Source organism: Lucilia sericata, unplaced genomic scaffold, assembly GCF_015586225.1.
Source record: "Lucilia sericata isolate MDLA Ls3-8-SP2 unplaced genomic scaffold, ASM1558622v1 Contig000014F_arrow, whole genome shotgun sequence".
Classification (NCBI taxonomy): domain Eukaryota; kingdom Metazoa; phylum Arthropoda; class Insecta; order Diptera; family Calliphoridae; genus Lucilia; species Lucilia sericata.
In genome coordinates, this window is record NW_023994053.1 from 1,380,150 (window position 1) to 1,403,291 (window position 23,142).

The 23,142-nt window shown below is 31.8% G+C and overlaps 3 protein-coding genes across 4 annotated transcripts; 1 reads left to right on the forward strand and 2 right to left on the reverse strand.

Moving 5' to 3' along the window:
* The first annotated feature begins 1,570 nt into the window (after positions 1–1,570).
* LOC119604863 (tachykinins) lies at positions 1,571–10,812 on the forward strand. 2 transcript variants are annotated; one of them, XM_037957753.1, is made up of 5 exons: positions 1,571–2,064; positions 4,717–4,844; positions 4,910–5,483; positions 6,035–6,282; positions 10,331–10,812. In XM_037957753.1, coding segments are annotated over exons 1-5 (1,167 nt in total). In that variant the 5' UTR covers positions 1,571–1,848; the 3' UTR covers positions 10,332–10,812. The 2 variants fall into 2 exon arrangements, with proteins under 2 accessions (XP_037813681.1, XP_037813689.1); XM_037957761.1 differs by having other exon boundaries at positions 6,062–6,282.
* Positions 6,487–10,073, reverse strand: LOC119604878 (myb-like protein X). The gene is made up of 3 exons (XM_037957773.1): positions 8,275–10,073; positions 8,078–8,175; positions 6,487–6,763 (listed from the first exon to the last, which is right to left on the reverse strand). Exon 1 carries the CDS (start codon positions 9,859–9,861, stop codon positions 8,902–8,904), a length of 960 nt encoding a protein of 319 aa, XP_037813701.1. The 5' UTR covers positions 9,862–10,073; the 3' UTR covers positions 6,487–6,763; positions 8,078–8,175; positions 8,275–8,901.
* A 3,305-nt stretch (positions 10,813–14,117) lies between the features above and the next one.
* LOC119605039 (terminal uridylyltransferase Tailor) lies at positions 14,118–18,983 on the reverse strand. Its single transcript, XM_037957988.1, has 6 exons — positions 18,823–18,983; positions 18,275–18,749; positions 17,731–18,204; positions 17,481–17,657; positions 14,562–14,760; positions 14,118–14,495 (listed from the first exon to the last, which is right to left on the reverse strand). The coding sequence occupies exons 1-6, from the start codon at positions 18,847–18,849 to the stop codon at positions 14,312–14,314; spliced, it is 1,536 nt and encodes a 511-aa protein (XP_037813916.1). The 5' UTR covers positions 18,850–18,983; the 3' UTR covers positions 14,118–14,311.
* Between the last annotated feature and the right edge of the window lie 4,159 nt (positions 18,984–23,142).

The window sequence follows — 23,142 nt, forward strand, 5'->3', positions numbered from 1 at the left end:
ATTAGCATTTTGAAATCTACTCATATTTGGGGAAATATATAATATTGTTTGTGTTAGTAATGTTTAGCTTTTAGAACTTAATTGAGCATAGATTTATGTGAATAAATATTAAGATTATTATTAGCTCACTTTCATAATGAATGAATGATTACAGACAGTACTGTGAGTAAGTCCAATTTTGTGACTATTAAGGGGACTTAACAGAATGTAACAATATTTAATGAGAAGTACGTATATAGTTGTATTTAAAGAGGAAGGTTAATTTGGAAATTATGTTCTTGATTTGAAATTGAATTCGGTTTAGGTTACGTTGTTAGAAGGAAAATCCGAAGAACTACATCTGGGCTGCTATAGGGCCTGTTGTACGCATTTTTACTTGGAAAATTAAGGTATTATCGTCCTATATTCAGAAAACTTTGTTTTATGGATGTAATTCCTAAGAGTTTTCCAATCGTATGTTATACCCGGAATAAGTAATATTGCTTCCAAGGTATTTTGATCTAATTTCGACGAAGTAAGTGTTCCAAAGACAAAGTAAGTGTTCCAAAGAGTCTTCTCCACATGTGTGGCACTCTTCTGAATTCAGTCCTCCAGATCCTAACTTAAACTAAGAAGAAAAGGATATCTTCCTAGCGTTCTCTTCCATTTAAAGCAAGTATATTCTCCTTTTTATTGCTGATTTCCGATTGCTCTAGTACCTATATGATGCAATGTTATTACAATGGGAGAGTATTCGGTTCATGGTCTGTTACAGTCCACGGCGGTCACCTGATATAGCCCAATTGCCTTCTGGATGTCGTTTAAGTCCAGATTATTACCTGGAAGCTTGTGTTTCGAGTAGTATCGGATTTATAAGGCCTAATGTCCCAAGATATACAATCTAGGAACAGCGTTTCAAAGTTCCCTATATATACTGTATGTGATCGGCAACGTCCAATGTTTATACATATATAGCCTTCCAATGTGTCGGGTATACATGAATGACGTGTCCTATAACCACTTTTGATTAGTTCGAGCCGTTCAGCTGTAAGTGCCACCTCTTATCTTATATATGTTTCAATGGGTGGAATATCTAGCAACGTTCCCAGAGCCTTACAATATTTGTCCAAAGAAGTCCTCCAGAATACACCTAAGTACATTCACTGTAATATTATTAGAGTTGTTTGTAATTTGTATCAATATTTTCTTGTACCATTAAAACTAAAACTAATTTATATATGTATAAATAAATTATAAAATGTTATAATTAAAATAATTTTTTTAATTTTATCATCTCCTTACCACAGTCAATTAGCCATTTTAAACAATTTCACACAAAGTTGGAAAAAAGTTAAAAATAACAAATGTGCATTAGGCAAATACATGCATATATTTTCCCCTTTTTTGTTTTCACAGCTGCAATCAAACTTTAGTCCTAAGTACTAATGAAAATATATTTAAATATTTTCAAATAAAATGTTTAAAAAAAAAGTTCTTTATACTTTAACATTTTAAACTAAAATTTACATTTTTATTACAATTTTATCTAAATTAAATCCGACATTTTTTCTTCTTGTTTAATTTTCAGATCGGCCGCAATTATTTTTTAACCCCCCAGGAGAACTACTTAAATAACCTACATACTGTAGTAGCAGAAGATTGTTGTTTACTTTTACTGAAAAAACACACATGCAAACACATAATACTGCTACCTATACATAAATACATATAACGCATACGCCTAAACACACGCTACACATTTGTATTTACGCTCATTAGATAAAATACAAGTATAACAAAAACAACAACAGCAAACACAACAAAAACAACAATTTAACGTTTAGCGCCTCAAGTGGCAGACACAACTAAATGGCCAAGACGAAACAACAACAACAATTACTGGTGATTTATTTAACAATATGTTTGGTCATTGTATCACTGCTAATGAAAGTGGATAGTGTGAGGGCATTAAGTCTTCCACTAGACGGAAGCGGAAATATGTTCCAACAACAACATCAGCAGCAGCAACAATCACAGGAACAACAGCAAATCGATAACAATATACAGGAGCATAATTATGTTTTGGTAAATGTTAATAATTTTTATTATTTTTATAACATAAAACCTCTTTAAAATAAAAGATTATATCAAGGTTTTCGGATTGGAATGCAGGAATCAAATATTGTTGCAAAGACTGACAATATCTGATTTTACTACAAACTTCAGGGTTAGATTAGGTTAGGCGGAAAGAATGATGTTCATATACTTCATCAGAAAGAAAAAATTATACCTGGGACGCTACCTCGTCCATTGTGCGCTCTTTTACATGGAAAATGTTGGTGAGAAAACTTTTTTATAATCAAGGTATTATCGTCTACTATTTGGAGAATAAGTTTCCTAGATGTAGTTTCATTTAGTGTATCTGGAATTAATTACACCCAAGATATTTGGATCTAATTTGGACGAAAATTTGGCAATGACAAAGAAAGTGTTCCTGAGTTTCACTCTCTCCTTCGCATGATCTACATTCGCTTAAATCCAATCGTCTCGAACTCGTTAGAATCTTTGTAGCTCTATCTAGCCTTTCATTATATAAAGTGCCAGTATTGGATTATATCGTAAATGTTTTTAATTTATATTCGTCGGTAAATATGTTAACCTTCCTTGCTGCATTCCAATTTTGCACAGTGACGTTTGTCTTCCAATTTAGAATCATCCTTGTAGCAGCAGATGTCCGCGGTTATTATCTCTAAAGTTCCATTTGATCATGTATCTCCTTCTGGTATCAATGTCTCACAAATATACAAGTGCCCAATATACACTGATCACGTGACCTATATATATTTTATTTATTTTTTGTTATGACCAGCACTCAGGGAATGACCCCTACTCATACAGTGCATTGTGTTGGAACTAGGAAAATAGGTTATGGGAGGAAGGATAGAGGGAGTAGTGTTTGTGGACATTCGATTTAAACATAGCCACATTGCAAGTGACAGGAAAGACTTCTGGGGGAAGTTTGTTCCACATCCGGATGGTACGACTAAAGAACGAACTCCCCTGTTGTGCATTGTGCGATCCACTGACCAATCGACCACAAATGGGTGTGTAATTTCATAAGAACACATTCTATTATAGTATCGATTGAACAGTGTAACGCACCTCACATTGCGACGATGCTCCAGTGAATCAATAGAGTTGGATACCCTATTGTCACCGATAAGTACCTTCGCCTTCTCCTGATCGCTGCCGAGTAGCCCCAAAATATACTTTGTTTTGCCTCATTGCCCCAATATCCAAAGGACTTGGCCTATAGTTGAATGAATAAGAATGGCAAATGTTGCTATCATCTGCAAAAGTGTAGATAGGGTTGCAGGTTTGGAATAGAAGGTCATTTAGAAAGATAAGAAACAGAGTAGGAGAAAGAATGGAGACTTGCGGTACCCCTGAATTTATCTTGAACTCGTTTGATGAGCCACCACTTTACTTTCACCATGGTGGTGAGGAAAGAGAGGAAAGCCAGTAAGCCTCCCGTAGAATGACCGCTACGAAATCCATACTGGCGGTCGTTAAGTAAATTGTTGTAACAATTTAAATTGCAGAACAAATTGCAATTGGGCAACAATTTTTAGGGTTATTAGCCTCTCCTTTTTTGGGGATTGGCGAAACATTAGCAATCTTCCAGCATGCAGGGAACTCACCGGCATGGTATAAAGTGCTGAAAAGGTTGACTAATTGACGAGCTAGCATCGAAGAACACTGCTTCAAGACCATCTGGCCCAGAAGACTTGTTTATGTTGAGGTCCGCTAATACCCTTTTAACTGCACTAGTTCGAAAGGGTATGTTTGGCATAGTTACTAATACTCTATCAAGCTCGGGCAGTGGTTGAATGCTTTCCGGCAAGTGAGAGTTGCTTGCAAACAGTTCAGCTAAGAGGTTAGCTTTATCAATCGGGTTGGTGAATGTTTGGTCATTCCTTATAAGAGTTGGAATTGAAGAACTAGCATTATCCCCCGGGGAGCAGTAAGAACCTTAGCATGAAGATGCTGCTCGTGTAAAGCTTTTTCGCGCCTTAGTACCTTAACACACAGAGATTTGGCCTTTTTTCGTAGCGAATCATTTTTGACGTTTTTATTATTACCCCAAATTCTGAATGCTTTCTCTCTGGATCTGATTGCAGTTTTGCACTTCTGATTAAACCAAGACTTTTGTCTGGGTCTAATCGACGATTTTTTTATTGGAATGAAAGTTTTTATTCGCAGCATTATTATGTTCTCGACCATTTTCGTCATGGCATTCACATTATTGTCTAGGAAACATAGTTGTCAATTAAAATGCCGAAAGATATCGTTGAGCTCAGCCCAACGAGCCTTTTCGTATATGAAAATACACCACACAGAGGCTTTTGGGACTCTCTTGGATCTTATTTAGATTTATACCCAAATTGGACAATAACACACCCGCTGTGTGAATGTATTATTGTCCGATGTTCAGAAACTCAGATTTCTGGATGTAATTTCTAAGAATTTTTCAATCAGTATCATATCAGTAATCATAATAACCTTAGACTTGCTCAGTTTGAGGAGCCTTCTCTTCCTGCTCTTGTTAGGGTCACCCAATGGATCTTTTTGGATCTACCCGCCATTTTATTACATTATATAATTAACAATATTTTTTACTAAAATATTAATAGAATTAATTTTATTATGTATTCATATTTTTTTAATTTTATAAAGGATCAAGCGAAACAAAGACCTACAACAATGGTACCCAATAATGGCAACATACTGGAGAGTGATGACGATGACATTTTGAAGGAGAATAGTTTAAGTGATGATTTAAATAGAAATCAAATGATGTTGGGGTAATTCAAAATTTTATAATATAATTTTGATTATTTTATATAGAAACAAAAATTTGCCTTTCTAGTCATTCTTATGAGCCACTAAATATGGTCAAACGTGCACCTGGAGGTTTTGTGGGTATGCGTGGCAAAAAACTCTACTACGATGATGAGGAAATCAACAATATAAACGATAATGATAATAAACTACCCTGGAACCAATTGCAAAATTCCGAAGAAGACATTAGCTGGGACGAATACGCTAAGCCAAATGTTAGACGTTACAAAAAAGCACCCACAGCTTTTTATGGAGTACGTGGTAAAAAGTTTGCCACCATGAATGGCGCCAATCCCGCTAATGACAATCATCGTTGGCAAGAATTCTTACAAAAACTTGAAGAGGAACGAGTGCGAGATGCAATATTACAGAATTTCGTTGAGACTTTGACAGGCACACAAAATGATCTACCCAACGAAATGTCAAAGAGAGCACCTACCGGTTTTACGGGAGTACGAGGCAAGCGACCAGTCATGGATGATTTAGATACTTCAATGGAAACTTTAACGAAACGTGGTTTGGGCAATAATGCCTTTGTCGGTGTAAGGGGTAAAAAAGATGTCTCACATCAGACTTTTAAGAGATCACCTTCGGGAGCAGAGGTAAATATTTAATTTCGGTTTATGTCTTAATAGTAACAATGCTAAAGCTTTGAAATATATTAAGGAAAATTATCATCAAACATTAAATTATCAAAATTAACTATAGTTTTAAATTCTAAATTAAAACTTTTAATAGTCATATTAAAGATGGTTAACATCAGGTATGTGATGGAAATCGAAATTTATAATGAAATGTTTTGCTTTAAAAGCTTGAATGGAATCCAATGTTGTGCAGTGTCCCCTTATAATGAAAATTAGCTTTCAAATTGGTTGCATGAAGCCTAATCTAAAATGTTTAGACATTTTCGGTTTCCATTTTTCTCCAGTTTCCGGGCATATTTCTTTATGTTTCTAACACTTTCATTTCCTAAACTTTAGCAATTTAACTGAAAGCTCTCAAAACTATGCTATAATTAATTAGAAGAAAACTCATTGCAAAAAGCTCCCTTCCAACACACTCGCCTACATACTAAATATAAAAAATTATGTATGTATTTCAAAGCCAAATCATTTATAAAATAAAAAATTAAAAATACTAAATAATATTTTAGCGCTATTTCTTTGTTTTTTGGAAAAAGTCTTTACCAGGCGGTAGTGGAAAACGTCAACGTTTCGTCGATTTTAATAATAAATTTGTAGCTGTCCGTGGAAAGAAGAGTTCCTACGATGGTATGAGTGCGTTTAATGCCATCAACAATAACAGGTCACCATCGTCATCGGCAGCTATGAGTCTATTTTATGGTAAACGTGCACCCAACGGGTTTCTTGGTGTAAGAGGAAAAACGTCCGTTTACAACTGGTAAGTACGAATGAAGAACTGTATGTCCTACACAAGCAAACATAACTGCTGTAGCTATTTGAAAATTATTTTTATTTTCTTTGGCTGCAGGACTTGTGTGCTTTGTTAAAGAGGTACTTAACCTTTTTCAAGGTAGTCACCGCGAGCATCCAGCTAAGAACTTTTTTCATTTAAAATTATTATTTAAAGAAATGACGACACTGGTTTATTTTTACAAAATTTATTTTTAATTCATTTTAAATATAAGTATTCATGTTTTGTTTCTTAATTCTAATACACAGATTAGTAATTAAAATGGGTTGACACACTTGTAATAGTTTTATGTTCTCTATAGTTCAATTTTTTAGCATTTTCCCAACCAGTTTTGTAGTATTATTACCATATCCGACTTTATCCATTAAACGTCTAATATAATTATACGGTTTCATAATTTTTAGCCAAGATGCTCACGATATAGCGAGGATTGGGAGCTGCAGTATGTCTGAAAATAATCACAATTTAATAACTAAACTTTTGTATAAAAAAATTCCTAGATTTTATTCTATTAATTAGAAACAAAACCAGATTTAGATTCTTGAACAATAACATAAAAACTAGTGATGACGCTATTATTCTTGTACCCGTACCGAAGTTTCGAGGGAACCAGTTCTTTGGTATCATGATAAAGTGTTTTGACAAGAGCTATCCCCTGCTGTCTTAGCAGGGAATAGCTGACTAAAGGATGGGAAGAGGTCAAGGTAGTCTTTCAATCAAAGAACTTAAGACCTATTAGCCTATCGTCTTTTCTACTGAACACATTAGAAATATGTACTTAGGAGCATTTGAGATACTAATTTCATTAGCAATGCCTAACTCAAAGATTATTCCGTTTGGAGCGTGCTTTATGAGATGGAGCATGGTAAAAAGTTTAAAGAGTACACTTTAGCTGTGTTTTTTGGATAGAGAAGGAGTCTTCAACAATATTAAGATAAAGGAAGAATAAAAGGCAAAGGCAGCACGCCTCAGATGGCCTTGGATATAATCCCTAACTTCCAAACTATTAAGAATTATAGAATTAAGATAAGTGGACTGGATCCGATAAATTGTTCGATTGGTGTTCAGTGTTTATTTGTATCTATTTGGTCGAAGAAAGTATTAAACGGTCATATGGCAGCGTCTTCCAGGCTGAGATCTTCGCGATCTGAAAAGCCACATTATTGTTTAGGGCACATGTCACAGAGGATTCCGCAATGACAATTTATGTTAAAAGTCAGGCAGCGCTTTAAAATGTCATATAATTCAAGAGTTAGCACTGTAATATACAGGAAAATGAAGTAGTAGATGGACTAGTCAGACAGGGGTCCGATTTGGACCCTAGAATCAGGGAGCGAGGAGTTAGGCCTCCTATTTGTTACTCCACTAATCAAACCTGCAATTATAGAACGGATTTCCAGACTTCAAAGCGGTTTCGTTCTTACTGAAACCCCCTTTATAAGAAGTCTGTTTTGAAGAAATCTTTATAAGTTTGAGCAAAACTATAAATTTGACGTAATAATTTCGAACAAAAAAACTTCGATTAATGAACTGGTTCCAAAATTATTCTATACAACGGATAACTTAATCAACTTTTTTGGTTCTATTGTGATATTATGATGTTCATTTAAAGGATATTGGAGAGTCCTATTGTTTATGTACTTAACAAATCCAGTAATAACCATACCGAACATCTAGATGTCTTTAGTTTTATAATTTAACGAAAAAGATTACATACTTAGTTTTTAGAATTGAGTTAATAATAATAATTACAAAAACTCACTTAATTGGTTGATGTATACTTCTGTGGGAACTTTTTTAATTCAGTAATATTGTAGCTTCTGAACACAATAGGCTATGCTATGAATAATTGAAAAATTCCTAAAATTGTAACAAATACATAAATGAAAAATTATTAAGATAAATAATAAACATTTTCAGTTTTTCACAATTTATATCTTATATTAGAAATTAACTCACAGTTTTTAAAGTCGGCTCAATTAATGAAGTTACATGATCAAACTCCTGTTAATGGCTTAAGTTGTTTTAGAAAATTAAGATTTGGTAGCAGGTTAGGTTATTTATTGATTAATTCTTGACATTTTGGCTGGTGGTGCCTGCTTCGACATACTTTCAGTACTATTTGTTGCGTAATCCCTTTTTTCTTCGTAATCTCTCATATGCAGTTTTATTTGACGAAATTTATAGAAAATTTCACCCTTCACTTCTTCCAGTTTGACAGCAGACATTTTGTCAATTAAAAGTGTCAACATTATAGTGGAGTTTCTGGATGTTCTGCGCAGCAATTTCCATGCAAACACAGAGAGTCCTTCATTTTGCCATTGTATAAAGGAGAGAATTTTGTCATTCGTATCATCGAGAGAGTTGGGGAAAAAACCAACAACTACTTTTGGATGTGTAATTTTTGATTCCTTCATTGTGGCATATTGTATGTGAATGAGTCTTCTGGAATCCATTTCCGAAGATATAGTCGTACGTTGTAGATGTGATTGACTATCCTGTGGTCTTTCACGTTGCATCATTTCCAACTTTCTCAACTTCCTACGTTGTGCACCGGAAAGTCTTCTTTTAATTGTGTCTGTATTGTTATCTACTTGAGTTTATCCATACCTGTGTGTTATCCTTGTTGGTTACGGATTCTTCACTGTTCTCGTTTGGTTGGGCTTGTAATGAGCTTTCATTGATACTTTCTTTATTATCATCAACAGTAATTGTTTCATTTGTTATGGTTTGAGCTAATAACGGGGATTTAGCCTTATTGTATATTGGGTTATAGGACTGTGATTCTTTATCATTCTTGTTTGCCTCTGGCTGCAAAGTGTTTTCCTTGATAGATTTTGTGTTGTCATCCATACTAATTGAGTCATTCATATTATTATTATTATTGATTGCTTGAGCGGCTTGTCTTTTCTGTCGCTTCATGGCCATTTTTTTCAGCTTCCTACGTTGGGCACCGGAAAGTCGTTTTTTAGCTGTATCCTTAATCTGTGTAGAGCTGTTTGTTATCATTTTTTCACTATTTATGTCTGGTTGAGAATGCGTAATACTTTCCATACTGTCTTCCATTCCAACTGCCACATTCATACTGTTAGCAGTGTCCTCAAGCTGTATAAGATTGCTGGCAACAGATTCTTCATCGTTCTCGTTTGGTTCGTGTTGTGATGAACTCTCTTCTATATTTTCTTTACTATCTTCTGTTTCATTTACCACATTAGTAGTGTGAGTTTCATTGTTTTCAACTAAGAGCGGGGATTCTCTATCCTTCTTATTTGTCTCTGATTGTAAAGAAATTTCCGCTGTTTCTGTTTCATTGTTTAAGGAGTTATACGTATCAGTTTCCTGACCTGTCGAAACAATCTCTTCATTTTCATTACTTCTTGACACATTCTCAATAACGGAAGCCAAGTTGCCCACCTCCGAAATTGGTTGCGTACAGTCGCTGGATGACGACGACTGGGGGCCTGTTTGCTCACCACCACTAGCCGCCGGTACTGAGTTTATTAGGCTCTGCACCGTAACTTTTTCTTCATTTAAATTACTTTCCATAATTGGCGTTTTTTGGGTACCACCCTAGCTAGTTTTATTTGGTCCGCGAGAGGTTCTTAGACCTCTAAGACTTGATGTAAAATAAAGGTTCCCAATTGCGAGATATATTAAATCTTGCCAAGTGGGACACTATATTTTACATCATGCCGCCCCTATCCGCCACCTGGGGACGCGTCCGATGGAAGTAAAACTAGCAAAAGACTCCACACGGATCCTATTTGTTGTTTTCTGCGGAAGCAAATTCGGTTGTTACTACTGTCGCTGAGTTGACAATCTTTGGCCGAGCATGATTCGATTCGTTCCGCAGCGAAGATTAAATTGTCATGGGATCGAGTTAAGACCTGTTTCAACATTTAGCTTAACACGGACTCATATTAAATGAAAAGTAATCTAAAATTTTGTGACTTGTCTAATATTGCAAAAATTTAAATTGTTTCTTCAATAATACCCAATTTTTCTTTTTTTCCAGATGACATTTTATCTGTAAACTAAACCGGGAAACCCATAAAGAACTAATATTTTGCAGACATTTTTTGTGTATTTATGGATGTTTGGCCTCAATAGCAGAACAAGCAGCAGACAAAATAAAATATTTATTAATATGAAAGAAGTATAATAAAATCAATTATATTTTAATTATAGTACAATTACATATTGTAAAACATATTAATTTTATTTATAAAATATACACTACACACTTAAAGCATTCTAAATAATGAAATGGGCTGGTATTATTTAGAGTGTTAGTATTATTGTTTATAAAATTTTGATTTCTTTTTTAATTAAAATTTTTGTTTCAAAACTAAATAATTGTGAGAACAAAATACACTAGAAGTTTCCTATATAATGCATAAAATGCAACAAAAATTAATTACTTTCTAACAAAAAAAAAATTAAATAAAGAAATTAAAAATATGTCTAATTTTAAATAAAATATTTTAAAAACAACTAAAAAACACTATATTAAATATTCTAAAACTAAAACGAAAATCTAAATAAATTTGCACTAACTGTAAATAAATAAAAAAAAAAAACAGTACTATTAAAAGTACATACATATACATATATGTATATAATATAAATATATACATAACTTATATAAATATTAAATTTAATTTTAAATGTAAACAACAAATCTATATATAAATATAAAAAATAAAACTAATAAATTATTAAACAAGTTGAAATCTTTTTTTTTACATCTAAAAGGTTAAATACAATTGATTAATGTATTCATATTCTTCGTAAAATTCGACAACTTATAGTTAGCATTCCATTTTGCAACACTTTTTCCTGATATTGAATCAAAATAAAAAGTCCAACGTACAACTAACTTTTATAGTGATGCCGATATTCTAGAGAAAGTTATTAACAATAAATCCATTTTCAGGGAGTATGTTAATTTGTATGGTAGTTATATGAAATTTTGAACCGGTTCTAATAATTTTCAATCATGTTAATACCTGAACGAAATATCTGTGACAAAATTTGTTGAAATAGCTGCTATAATTTCTGAAAAAAAACTACTCAGCAATGAGAAAAACACGTAATATTTTCATGGATTGTTTCGGAATTTTGCTTATATTTTCTTTATTTATGGACCGATTTTACTAATTTTAAACAGAAAACATCTCGAAAACATGTCTGAAAGAATTATTGAAGATTCAGATGCCGCAGACATTTGGGATCTTCTAAAATGATTTCAACATATGTACATACGTATAAAACTAATAGAACCGAAGAGTCGACGATGTAGTTCTGATAGTAAACGAAAAATTTCCAAATACATTAGCAGAGGTAATGGAACGTGCTCTTAAGTTACTAATTCCACGTGCTACCAATTGTGGACTTTATACAGAAGACGGAACTTTATACGAAGATCGGAAGGGAAATTTTGACATTATCAAATCAGACCAAACAAAAGCTTAACGGAAAAATATGGAGGCATAGAACATGTCTGATTTACTGGATATACAAAGCCATAGTCAGGCAAATTCTAGCGCATGAACCATGCATTATTCATTTAGAGGGTTATCGCAATCTCAATATCAGGGGCACGAAGATCCATTGCTACTGAGGCTACTACTCAGTAGCTTTAAGAACTCAAAACAGTCTCAACTAGAGTGAATAAATAAATAAGAATCAACGATATGGGACATTCTTCACTTACAAAATACTATCACTACAAAATATCACGTCGAATTGCAAATAATTCACATCGGTTGGCGCAGAGACCAATATTTACAAGTGATATCACTAACTATATAGATTGTCAATTTGTTTTGTCAATTTTTGAAGGGTTTTATACTTACAGTATGTTTGCAAGAGTCTGTAACTTCGATCATTTGCTTCGATTAATGAATATACCTGAAAGACGTTTAGAACGTTAGCTTTTTCGTTAGATAGCACAGTTGATCAAACCATGTTTCGTTGTAGGGTTATCGGGCGATGTGTACTAGATAAATTCCCTAATCAGTTCCATTATTCCGAAATGCGGGATATCTGGTTACGTTAGTTATTACCATAATGAATTCAATTTATTAAAATGTAATTATTTAATGTTAGAAGTTAAATTCATATTTATTATTCTAAATTATTTAAAGAAAATGTAAATGGAATTAACACAGGATTTCATTTTTTCATTTTTTGTAATAAACTAAAAAATAATTGTAATAATTAATTTTATTGTTAAAGTACTTATATACATAAGTAGGTATTCAATACCTATTGTTTGGTTCCATAAATTTAATTTATAACATCCAAAGACTTTATAATACATATTTAAAAGTTTTAAAAGGACTGAACATACCTTTAGTAAAATTTAATCCTTTTTATATAATACGAGTTATTTACAGATCGCAATTCATCTAAAATTATAAAAGATAAATTAAAACCAATTAAAATTATATGTTTTGAAAAGTTTTATATCAAAAAGTAACTCACATTTATAAAAGCTTATTAGATCCTCCAATTTCATAAATGCCTGTTGATAAATCAGAGATTGCATTGTTTCTTAGTCTATTTCTTTCCATTACGGTCATTTCTGTTTTCATCAGGATCTCTCATATGTAGGTGTACTTGCCGGAATTTATAGAAAATGTCACCCCTTATTTCCTCCAATTTCGTAACAGATATTTTATCAATTAAAAGTTTAAGCCTTACATGGCTGTTTTTATTACACTTTTCCAACAATTTCCAAGCATAAACATGTAGCCCTTCATTTTGCCATTGTATAAAGGAAAGGATTTTATCCGACCGATCTTCAAACGAGTTTTGAAAGAAACCAACTACAACTTTTGGGTGAGTTATCCTTGAATCATCTATTGCCGAGGTTTTATCTAGTGGACATAAGTCTTTTGCATGATTCTTGTATTGGCCTTAACTTTGGTGACAATATCCCTTTTGGTTTCATTTGAGATAACTGTAGTTGAACAAGTAGCCTTGTTTGAGACATTAAGTTTTTCAGGTAATATTCCTTGATTTTCAGCTGAGTTAAAACACATATCCACCCACACTGAGGTTCCATTCATATCTATGTATATGATTAGGATCAGTAGATCTTTCTTTCTGATTCTATATTTGTCCTGTTTGGTGGAGTTTGAATTTTCTTACCCTTAGTATACTTTTTCTTTAACTTTCTCGGAATATTAAGTATACATAACACACTACGTACCTAACGCATTGGTTTCAATCCTAATTTATGATTCGTTTGTTCTGATTGGTTATTTAGAATTGTTTCTGATTCTTCAGTTATCTTTATTGGAGAAGTTTGAATTGTCTTCCCCTTAATATAATTTGTATCAGATTTCTCATTTGAATTAATTATCTTTTCATTTTCATTACTTCTTGACGATTTCTCAATAACAGAGGCCAAGTTGCCCACCTCTTCTCTTGGTAAAAATTTTCTGGTTAATACAAGTGCTGCTGAGTTGACAATCTATGGCTGATTGGACATCGTTGTTACTGTTGGATCTCAGTCAGACTCCTTTATTACAAATGGATTTAAATGCTACTAAATATACAAAATTAATCGTCCTCTTTCTTTTTCCTAAACATTTTTATTATAGTCATGTTATTGGAATATTTTAGCAGTATTTCTTTCGATCGATGTAATTTGGTCGCAGAACATGTTGGTCCTTTGGAAGTAGTAGTTTCTTTTCCAAATTTAGTAGCACATTTTTAAACCAAACTTCCGATTACCTAACACACAGTCAGTCCTATTGTTTAATTTCTATTATAAATAAATTTATTCAAAGTAAAATCTAAAATTGATATTTATTTGTCCGAATTATTTAAAGAAAACATTAAGGTGAACTAATGAAATGAATACAAAAATATCGCTTGATTAGCGTTTTATGATTAACTTAAAAAAAAGAACATTACAATAATATAACTAAAAAAAATATAATTAGATATTAAAATTACTCAATACGTAGCGTTTTTTATTATTCTAAAATAAAAATGTTTCATTTATAACATCCAAAGATTTTACCATTAAAGTTTTGAAAAGTTGAAGAGTAAAGGCTGACAAACCTTTGGTTACATTATGATTTAGTTGTATGGGATCTTGTACAACAATTGTTTTGTCCAGTTGTAAAGCATAATCGGGTGAGCTTTTAACATAGTCAGTATATCTTAATAAAAATTAAAGAATTCTATAAGTACTTATTTATAAAGTAAAATCTAAAATTAAAACAAACCTGCTTGGCATATGCGTATTAACTTCGGCCTTTTTAATAGTTTTACCCAAATATGGACATACAACATTTTGATCAAAATCATAACTTGTATAAAACATAAAGAAACCTCTAATAAATTTCAGCAAATTTGGTTGACCCACATCCTCTAGTTTTATATTGAGATCATTTAAAGTCAAGGTGGCATATGAGCATAACCAAGCTGTAGAAAAAAAGAATGAAGTTAAAGCATTTCTTTTAGACTATATACTAGACTATACACTAGACCATTGAAGTCTACAGTCTAGTCTATAGTCTAGTCTATAGTCTAGTCTATAGTCTAGTCTATAGTCTAGTCTATAGTCTAGTCTATAGTCTAGTCTATAGTCTAGTCTATAGTCTAGTCTATAGTCTAGTCTATAGTCTAGTCTATAGTCTAGTCTATAGTCTAGTCTATAGTCTAGTCTATAGTCTAGTCTATAGTCTAGTCTATAGTCTAGTCTATAGTCTAGTCTATAGTCTAGTCTATAGTCTAGTCTATAGTCTAGTATCTAGTCTATAGTCTAGTCTATAGTCTAGTCTATAGTCTAGTCTATAGTCTAGTCTATAGTCTAGTCTATAGTCTAGTCTATAGTCTAGTCTATAGTCTAGTCTATAGTCTAGTCTATAGTCTAGTCTATAGTCTAGTCTATAGTCTAGTCTATAGTCTAGTCTATAGTCTAGTCTATAGTCTAGTCTATAGTCTAGTCTATAGTCTAGTCTATAGTCTAGTCTATAGTCTAGTCTATAGTCTAGTCTATAGTCTAGTCTATAGTCTAGTCTATAGTCTAGTCTATAGTCTAGTCTATAGTCTAGTCTATAGTCTAGTCTATAGTCTAGTCTATAGTCTAGTCTATAGTCTAGTCTATAGTCTAGTCTATAGTCTAGTCTATAGTCTAGTCTATAGTCTAGTCTATAGTCTAGTCTATAGTCTAGTCTATAGTCTAGTCTATAGTCTAGTCTATAGTCTAGTCTATAGTCTAGTCTATAGTCTAGTCTATAGTCTAGTCTATAGTCTAGTCTATAGTCTAGTCTATAGTCTAGTCTATAGTCTAGTCTATAGTCTAGTCTATAGTCTAGTCTATAGTCTAGTCTATAGTCTAGTCTATAGTCTAGTCTATAGTCTAGTCTATAGTCTAGTCTATAGTCTAGTCTATAGTCTAGTCTATAGTCTAGTCTATAGTCTAGTCTATAGTCTAGTCTATAGTCTAGTCTATAGTCTAGTCTATAGTCTAGTCTATAGTCTAGTCTATAGTCTAGTCTATAGTCTAGTCTATAGTCTAGTCTATAGTCTAGTCTATAGTCTAGTCTATAGTCTAGTCTATAGTCTAGTCTATAGTCTAGTCTATAGTCTAGTCTATAGTCTAGTCTATAGTCTAGTCTATAGTCTAGTCTAGTCTATAGTCTAGTCTATAGTCTAGTCTATAGTCTAGTCTATAGTCTAGTCTATAGTCTAGTCTATAGTCTAGTCTATAGTCTAGTCTATAGTCTAGTCTATATCTAGTCTATAGTCTAGTCTATAGTCTAGTCTATAGTCTAGTCTATAGTCTAGTCTATAGTCTAGTCTATAGTCTAGTCTATAGTCTAGTCTATAGTCTAGACTATAGTCTAGTCTATAGTCTAGTCTATAGTCTAGTCTACAGTCTAGTCTATAGTCTAGTCTATAGTCTAGTCTATAGTCTAGTCTATAGTCTAGTCTATAGTCTAGTCTATAGTCTAGTCTATAGTCTAGTCTATAGTCTAGTCTATAGTCTAGTCTATAGTCTAGTCTATAGTATAGTCTATAGTCTAGTCTGTAGTCTAGTCTATAGTCTAGTCTATATCTAGTCTATAGTCTAGTCTATAGTCTAGTCTATAGTCTAGTCTATAGTCTAGTCTATAGTCTAGTCTATAGTCTAGTCTATAGTCTAGTCTATAGTCTAGTCTATAGTCTAGTCTATAGTCTAGTCTATAGTCTAGTCTATAGTCTAGTCTATAGTCTAGTCTATAGTCTAGTCTATAGTCTAGTCTATAGTCTAGTCTATAGTCTAGTCTATAGTCTAGTCTTAGTCTAGTCTAGTCTATAGTCTAGTCTATAGTCTAGTCTATAGTCTAGTCTATAGTCTAGTCTATAGTCTAGTCTATAGTCTAGTCTATAGTCTAGTCTATATTCTAGTCTATAGTCTAGTCCATAGTCTAGTCTATAGTCTAGTCTAGTCTAGTCTATAGTCTAGTCTTATCTATAGTCTAGTCTTATCTATAGTCTAGTCTTATCTATGTCTAGTCTTATCTATAGTCTAGTCTTATCTATAGTCTAGTCTTATCTATGTCTAGTCTTATCTATAGTCTAGTCTTATCTATAGTCTAGTCTTATCTATAGTCTAGTCTTATCTATGTCTAGTCTTATCTATAGTCTAGTCTTATCTATAGTCTAGTATTATCTATGTCTAGTCTTATCTATAGTCTAGTCTTATCTATAGTCTAGTCTTATCTATAGTCTAGTCTATATTTAAGTCTATAGTCTAGTCTATATTCAAGTCTATAGTTTAGTCTATAGTCTTATCTAGTCTATAGTGAAGTCTATAGTTTTATCTAGTCTATAGTCTAATCTATTCTATAGTCTAGACTATAGGAAGTACAAGTCAAAAAAAGATATATTAAAAAATGTTCGAAAGTCGTTTAGTTGAAAATTGCAAAAAAGTCTAAAAACTGTCATTTCATAAATTTTGTATCATCTAAAACCATAGCATTAAGTAAAATGTGGTGATTCACGATGATTCAAATATTTACGATAACTTTCAAAAGGGAAAAACCTACAATCATTATCAGAATTTGGGAAATCCCACCAATGTCAAAAGTATAAAATTCGAATAGAAATATTTTACACTCAAATCAATTAAATAATACAAAAAATCATATACTTACGACCAACAGTTAAGGCCTTTTCTTGATTAATGTTTGCTTGAAATTTCTCAACCGACGGTAGAGCCTTCTCAGTTTGTAAATAAAATATTACCATTAAAATTACAGAATATGTACTGATTTCAGTATAGAGACTTGTACGATTAAGCCATTTTTTCATAAAAATACACAATAAACGAGCTAAAATAGAAAATAGTTAATAAGTAGAAGTTTCATGTTAACATTACAAAACAGCATCAATAAAACAACTCACCAATTGGTTGCAAATTGAAAATAAACTCTAGAAATTTGGTATTAATTGTACCCAAACTATTAGAAAAATTAATATCACATTCAATACCGGTACGTGCATGTATTATTTTTATAATAGGAACACGAGCCTTATCGATCTGCACTATACTCTTCCAGGATTTGCGATGATTCATTAAAGAAGTACCAACTTTCTGAAGCTTAGCGAGAGTTTCCTTATCAGCACGATTTTGAAATACATTGAAAGTGTCACCAATGTCAATAAATAAATCTAAATCTGATTCGCGAGTGCCAATGCCAGCTAATCGAGAACCAAATTTATAAATTTTAACATTATCATTTGGAAACAGGGGCTTTATAAGAGACAATAAATCACTTTCAATAACATCATAGTCGGGTATAAATTTAAGTTTGCTGCCAATTTTAACATGGTCCACGAAGAATTGATTAAAATCGGTGGTCAATAGAGAACGGGTTTCTAAAAAAAAATAAATAAAGAGATACCTCGTTCAAGATAAGGATAACAAAATATGTTTAGGAAATCCTACTTTTAGTTAATTTAACCGTCTGATCCAAACGTTGCTCTTGCTTTTTCTGCATCATCTCCTTGCGCACTTCCCCTTTAGTTTTTTTGCGCTCACGTTCTTTACACTCTTTGGCAGAATTCGTTTCACTAGTTTGACGGCTGATACCGGCAGCAACTGCAGCCGTTTTATCACCACCGCCATGAGCAACACACTGATCAATCAAATGTAAAGTTACTTTCTCTACAGATTTACCCAAATCGGTTTTACAGTTTGAACAATGGTAAATTCTCTTAATGTTATTGAGGTTATTGCAAGCCACCAGTTTTGTATTTTCAGTAGCCAAGATTTCACTTGGATTTGAGTCCAAAAATGTCTCAATAGCAGTCATTACCTTTTCCAATGAACTTATTAATACGGCATCATATTGATGATATGTCTTGGACAAAGACTCCAAATTGTTCACAAACATCTCTGCCTCGAATGTTATGGGATTCATCTGCCACAAGCGCATTATACAATCAACAATAAATTTACGCAATGTTAAATCAGAAAAATGTATGCAAACTTACGTATTTTTGTGGTTTTATCTTGTCCATCTTGTTGTAGTTTTCTGCCAAACGCCGAATAAAAATTAACTTTTGTTAAATTTTCAGGTAATTCACGAAACTTTGTTGTTTATACAACTTCTTCTTCTTCTTTTTGATGATAATAAAATATGAATACCGATTACATTCATGAGAATCAAACTAGGGTTCTATAAATCGACTTTCGAATAATCGAACAATCGACTTTTTGTCGAAAAAAGTCGAAAAGTCGAAGTCGACTATTTTGTTCCAAAAAAGTCGATAACTCGACTATCGTCTGTGAAAAAAGTCGAAAAGTCGGCTTTGTTAATAAAAGTCGAAAAGTCTGAAAGTCGGAAAGTCGAAAAGTCGAAAAAAGTCGATAAGTTGGAAAAAGTCGAAGAAAGTCGAAAAAAGTTGAAAAAAGTTGAAAAAAGTCGAAAAAAGTCGTAAAAAGTCGAAAAGTCGGAAAAAGTCGAAAACTTGAAAATTGTAGAAAAAGTCAAAAATAGTCGGAAATTTTAAAAAAGTGGAAAAAAAGTCAAAAACTCTAAAATAGTCGGAAAAACTCGAAAAAAGTCAAAAAATAGTCGAAAAAAATTCGAAAGAAGTCGAAACTAGTCAAAAAGTCGAAAAAAAATCGAAAAGTCGGAAAAAGTGGAAAAGTCGGAAAAAGTCGACTATTTATAAAATACTTATAGTCGAAAAGTCTAAAAGTCAACTTTTAATTAAATGAAAAAAGTCGAAAAATCGACTTTTCATAAAATGCAAAAAGTCGAAAATTCGACTTTTAACTAAATTAAAAAAGTCGAAAAGCCGACTTTTCGTTTCAACTATAGAACCCTAAATCAAACCGATTCAAGATTATTGACGTCGGCACAATCATTTTTGGTTGGCGGATTGTAATAGAACTCTAGAAATTGTAAAAATTATTTTTTTAACATCAAATTTAATATTAAAAAGTTTTCAAATTAATTTCTTCCGAAAATCATTGGCTACGATTGAGCCGGCTCAATTTTTAAGCGACTGCCGATTTTAGTATATTTTACTTGTATGTATGTATATCTAATATCACGCTACCCTGCAAACAATTGCTATCTAAATAGTATCCATAACGTAACAACGTGTAGGTAAAAATATCTAAAAAACATCTAATATTGCACAATTTGAAAGGAAGAAAAGTGACCGCGTTGGTAAGAAACTGTTCCTCCTGTTTAATACTTACTTAGTGAGTCGATTTCGTTTCACTTTTAAGTCACTTTTTTATAGCATAAAAGTGCGTAAAATTAGTAAAATTTCCAGTTTTGCCATAGCAATAGGGAAACTGGAAATTTATCTAATTTTACACTATTTGATGTAGTAAAAGCGACTTTATAATACATTTTCTTTATTTCTCTTACTTTATGAATAATTTAAAATTGTTTATACTCACTAATCTCTCACTTATGTTTATTATATATTAAATTTATTTTTTATATATTAAATTTTAAATAAAATCATTACAAAATTTCACAATGTGTTACTATTCACACAACTGATCACTATAAACTTAATATATTTACTGAAATATACAAACACTTTCTTAAATTATCTTGTTGTGTATTAAAAAGTGTTCTTTTTATACATTTTTATTCTATCTAATTATTATCATTTACGTTTCTTTTTGGTATATTAGGTCGAACTTAAATTTTACAAAAATGGGATAAAAATTAGAAAATAATGTATTTTGTTTTTGTAAATATTTTTATTTAGCACTGAGATACATGAAGTTGAGCCTAAATAGTGTAAATTTAGTTCATTTATCCAAAATTAAACTCAAATTTGCTGACAGGGTATTTACTTAAATGTGTTAACTGTCAAAGCACCTTGAAAATATTGGTTGCTGACTGCATGAAGGAGAAAAATAACGGAATTTTTTTATTAAACAAAAAAACTTGTTTTGTTCCCCAAAAAACGTGAATTATCCAAAATGTGACAGTAGAAAGTAATACATATCATAAGTAAATATATTTTTAACCAAAAATATTTTATTTAATTGTTTAATTCAAAATTTATTAAATAAAAAAAATTAATATCAAGATATTCTAAATCTTTAAAGTTCATAACATTTTACTGACTCACCGAATAATATAAGTATAGTATTTTAAAATCGCATACAACTAGATTTTCGGGAATATAGTAAAATACATGAGATTTTGATCGAAACTAGACGATATTTAGTATTTGTGTCAGAGCCCTGCGCCGACAAATATTAACGGCGGCGGCGACTGACACTAAATATGTCGGCGGCGGCTTAAAATCGACTGTAAGCCGGCTAAGTTTTCAACTACGTTTAGTTTTTAAATTTTCAACGATTTTAAATAAAAACGGAATCCGAGAGATCAGAAAGTGGGATTTTGGAAGCAAATATATTGTTTATAACAACAAAACAGATCAAGCTTAAAAGTTCTGTGAGAAATTATGCAGGGATGAATAAAAAATTCTTAAAAATTAAAAACAAATCCTTTCTCCAAGTTTTACGAGGATCTGCCGATATTTAACCGTATCCTCCATATAAAACGTAAAAACAAAGATATTTTATTTGTTTATTTACTAGCTATACCCAGTGTGCTGTGCTACCCTAAAAGTAATATAAATAAGAAATCCAGTTAACGATTTTGATGATTCTATATGGGAGATTTCACGCAAATTATTGCAATTTCTCTAAATGTTCTTCAGTAAAATTTGAAGATTCTAGCTCTAATAGTTTCTCAGATATACGAATTTTTTCTATTTAATTCATATGGGAGCTCCAAGCCCCCAGATGAAAGTCCGCCGTTTTTTCTCCAAAATGTTCAGATGAATATTAAAGTTCTTCGTGCAAAATTTGAAGAATTTAATTCTATTAGTTTCCCAGATAAACGAATTTTTGTATTTAATTTATATAGGAGGTTCCGCTCCCCTCATTGGTAGTCCCCCAATTTATTACCCAAAATGTTTACATGGATGGTAAAGTTCTTCCAGAACAACATCATTTAAAGGGATCACAAAGAGATTGAAAAATATTCCAAAAGTTTCACTTTGAAAACATTATTAGAGTGTATGAAAACTCGCAACTCTAAAGGCAGACTATTCCTATTTTAGCGGTAATTTCTTTATGATTAAAATAAGTAAGGACTATCATAATGATAACTTTTGGAATGATGTGTTAGCTATAAACTGATTTTCTATAAGAGGGTTATATTGGCTTACCGATCCTCAAAATTTTATTTTTCATAAATGTAGGTTTCGGTTCCTAAAAATGTTTTTTTCTTCGACACCGACATTTGAAAGCCATTTATGTGCGTTTAAGTCATTTTCTGAAGAAGATTTCATATACATATTTACATTACATATTTTCGTTCCAACAAAAATTGTTTTATTATGGTATTATTAAGTACGTAGAAAACGTTAAAATCAATTATTGAAGGGGGCAGGGTCAATTATGGCCTATAGAGATTTCGATTGATATCGAGTCCTTTTTGCAAAATGGACGTAAGCGAGATAAATTTTCGTTCAATTAGGATACTGCGTGTTTAATTTTATGTTTATATATTCAATATTTTAGAAAATTCAAAAAGTACCAGTTAAAGAACGAAAAATTACCAGAAATACTCCAGTTTAAATTTTCATTCACTCAAGTCCCTGATTGCTTAGTTTTATGCAAAGAATAATAAGAAGTTGGGGCTTGTCAGTTGGTACGTAAAGGAGTTGTCATTCGGTACCTAACTCTAAGTATGTATTGGTAGAATTTTTGTATTAGTATTGGAGCTCCAACCACTTTCACCACACTTTCCAAACATACATACTTGCATAAAATCGTACATAAAATTTTTAGGAAAAATAAATAACATTAAAATTTCTACATTCGCAGATTTTTTTAATTTATTTTGCCCACATCTAATCAGTAAACATTTAATAAATATATATTTTTGGACTTAAAATCTCTTTTTTTGCAAAAAAATAAGTTTATTTTAAATAATTTTTTCATTTTCAATACCAAAATATACAACTTTGTTTTGTCAATTTTAATTTCAACACACAAAAATTAATTGTCAAAAAAATTAAAAAAAAATATTTTTCTAGTTTGTGAAAAATAAAAATATTTCGGATTGTTAAATGCGATAAAATTGTGTAAAAAATTAAAAAATAGTTATGTGTTTGTGAACAAACGTCGTTCAAGTCATATTATCCCGGTATTTTCGCGAAAAAGTTTTGAAGTATTGTGAGAGAATTGAGTTCTCACAAGAGTGTTGAATTTACACAGAACTCGTCTGTGAAGAGAAGGAAATGTTATTGTTGTAAAAC

What these genes read in the sequence shown, in the direction of transcription:
- LOC119604863 (XM_037957753.1), top strand. Translation starts at nt 1,849, where the DNA reads ATGGCCAAGACGAAACAACAACAACAATTACTGGTGATTTATTTAACA. An exon ending in AGGAGCATAATTATGTTTTG is followed by an intron (nt 2,065 to 4,716) that starts GTAAATGTTAAT and finishes AATTTTATAAAG; the next exon opens with GATCAAGCGAAACAAAGACC. An exon ending in GATCACCTTCGGGAGCAGAG is followed by an intron (nt 5,484 to 6,034) that starts GTAAATATTTAA and finishes ATAATATTTTAG; the next exon opens with CGCTATTTCTTTGTTTTTTG.
- LOC119604878 (XM_037957773.1), bottom strand. Translation starts at nt 9,861, where the DNA reads ATGGAAAGTAATTTAAATGAAGAAAAAGTTACGGTGCAGAGCCTAATA.
- LOC119605039 (XM_037957988.1), bottom strand. Translation starts at nt 18,849, where the DNA reads ATGGACAAGATAAAACCACAAAAATAC. An exon ending in AGATAAAACCACAAAAATAC is followed by an intron (nt 18,750 to 18,822) that starts GTAAGTTTGCAT and finishes CGCTTGTGGCAG; the next exon opens with ATGAATCCCATAACATTCGA. An exon ending in AATACGCATATGCCAAGCAG is followed by an intron (nt 14,496 to 14,561) that starts GTTTGTTTTAAT and finishes ATTTTTATTAAG; the next exon opens with ATATACTGACTATGTTAAAA.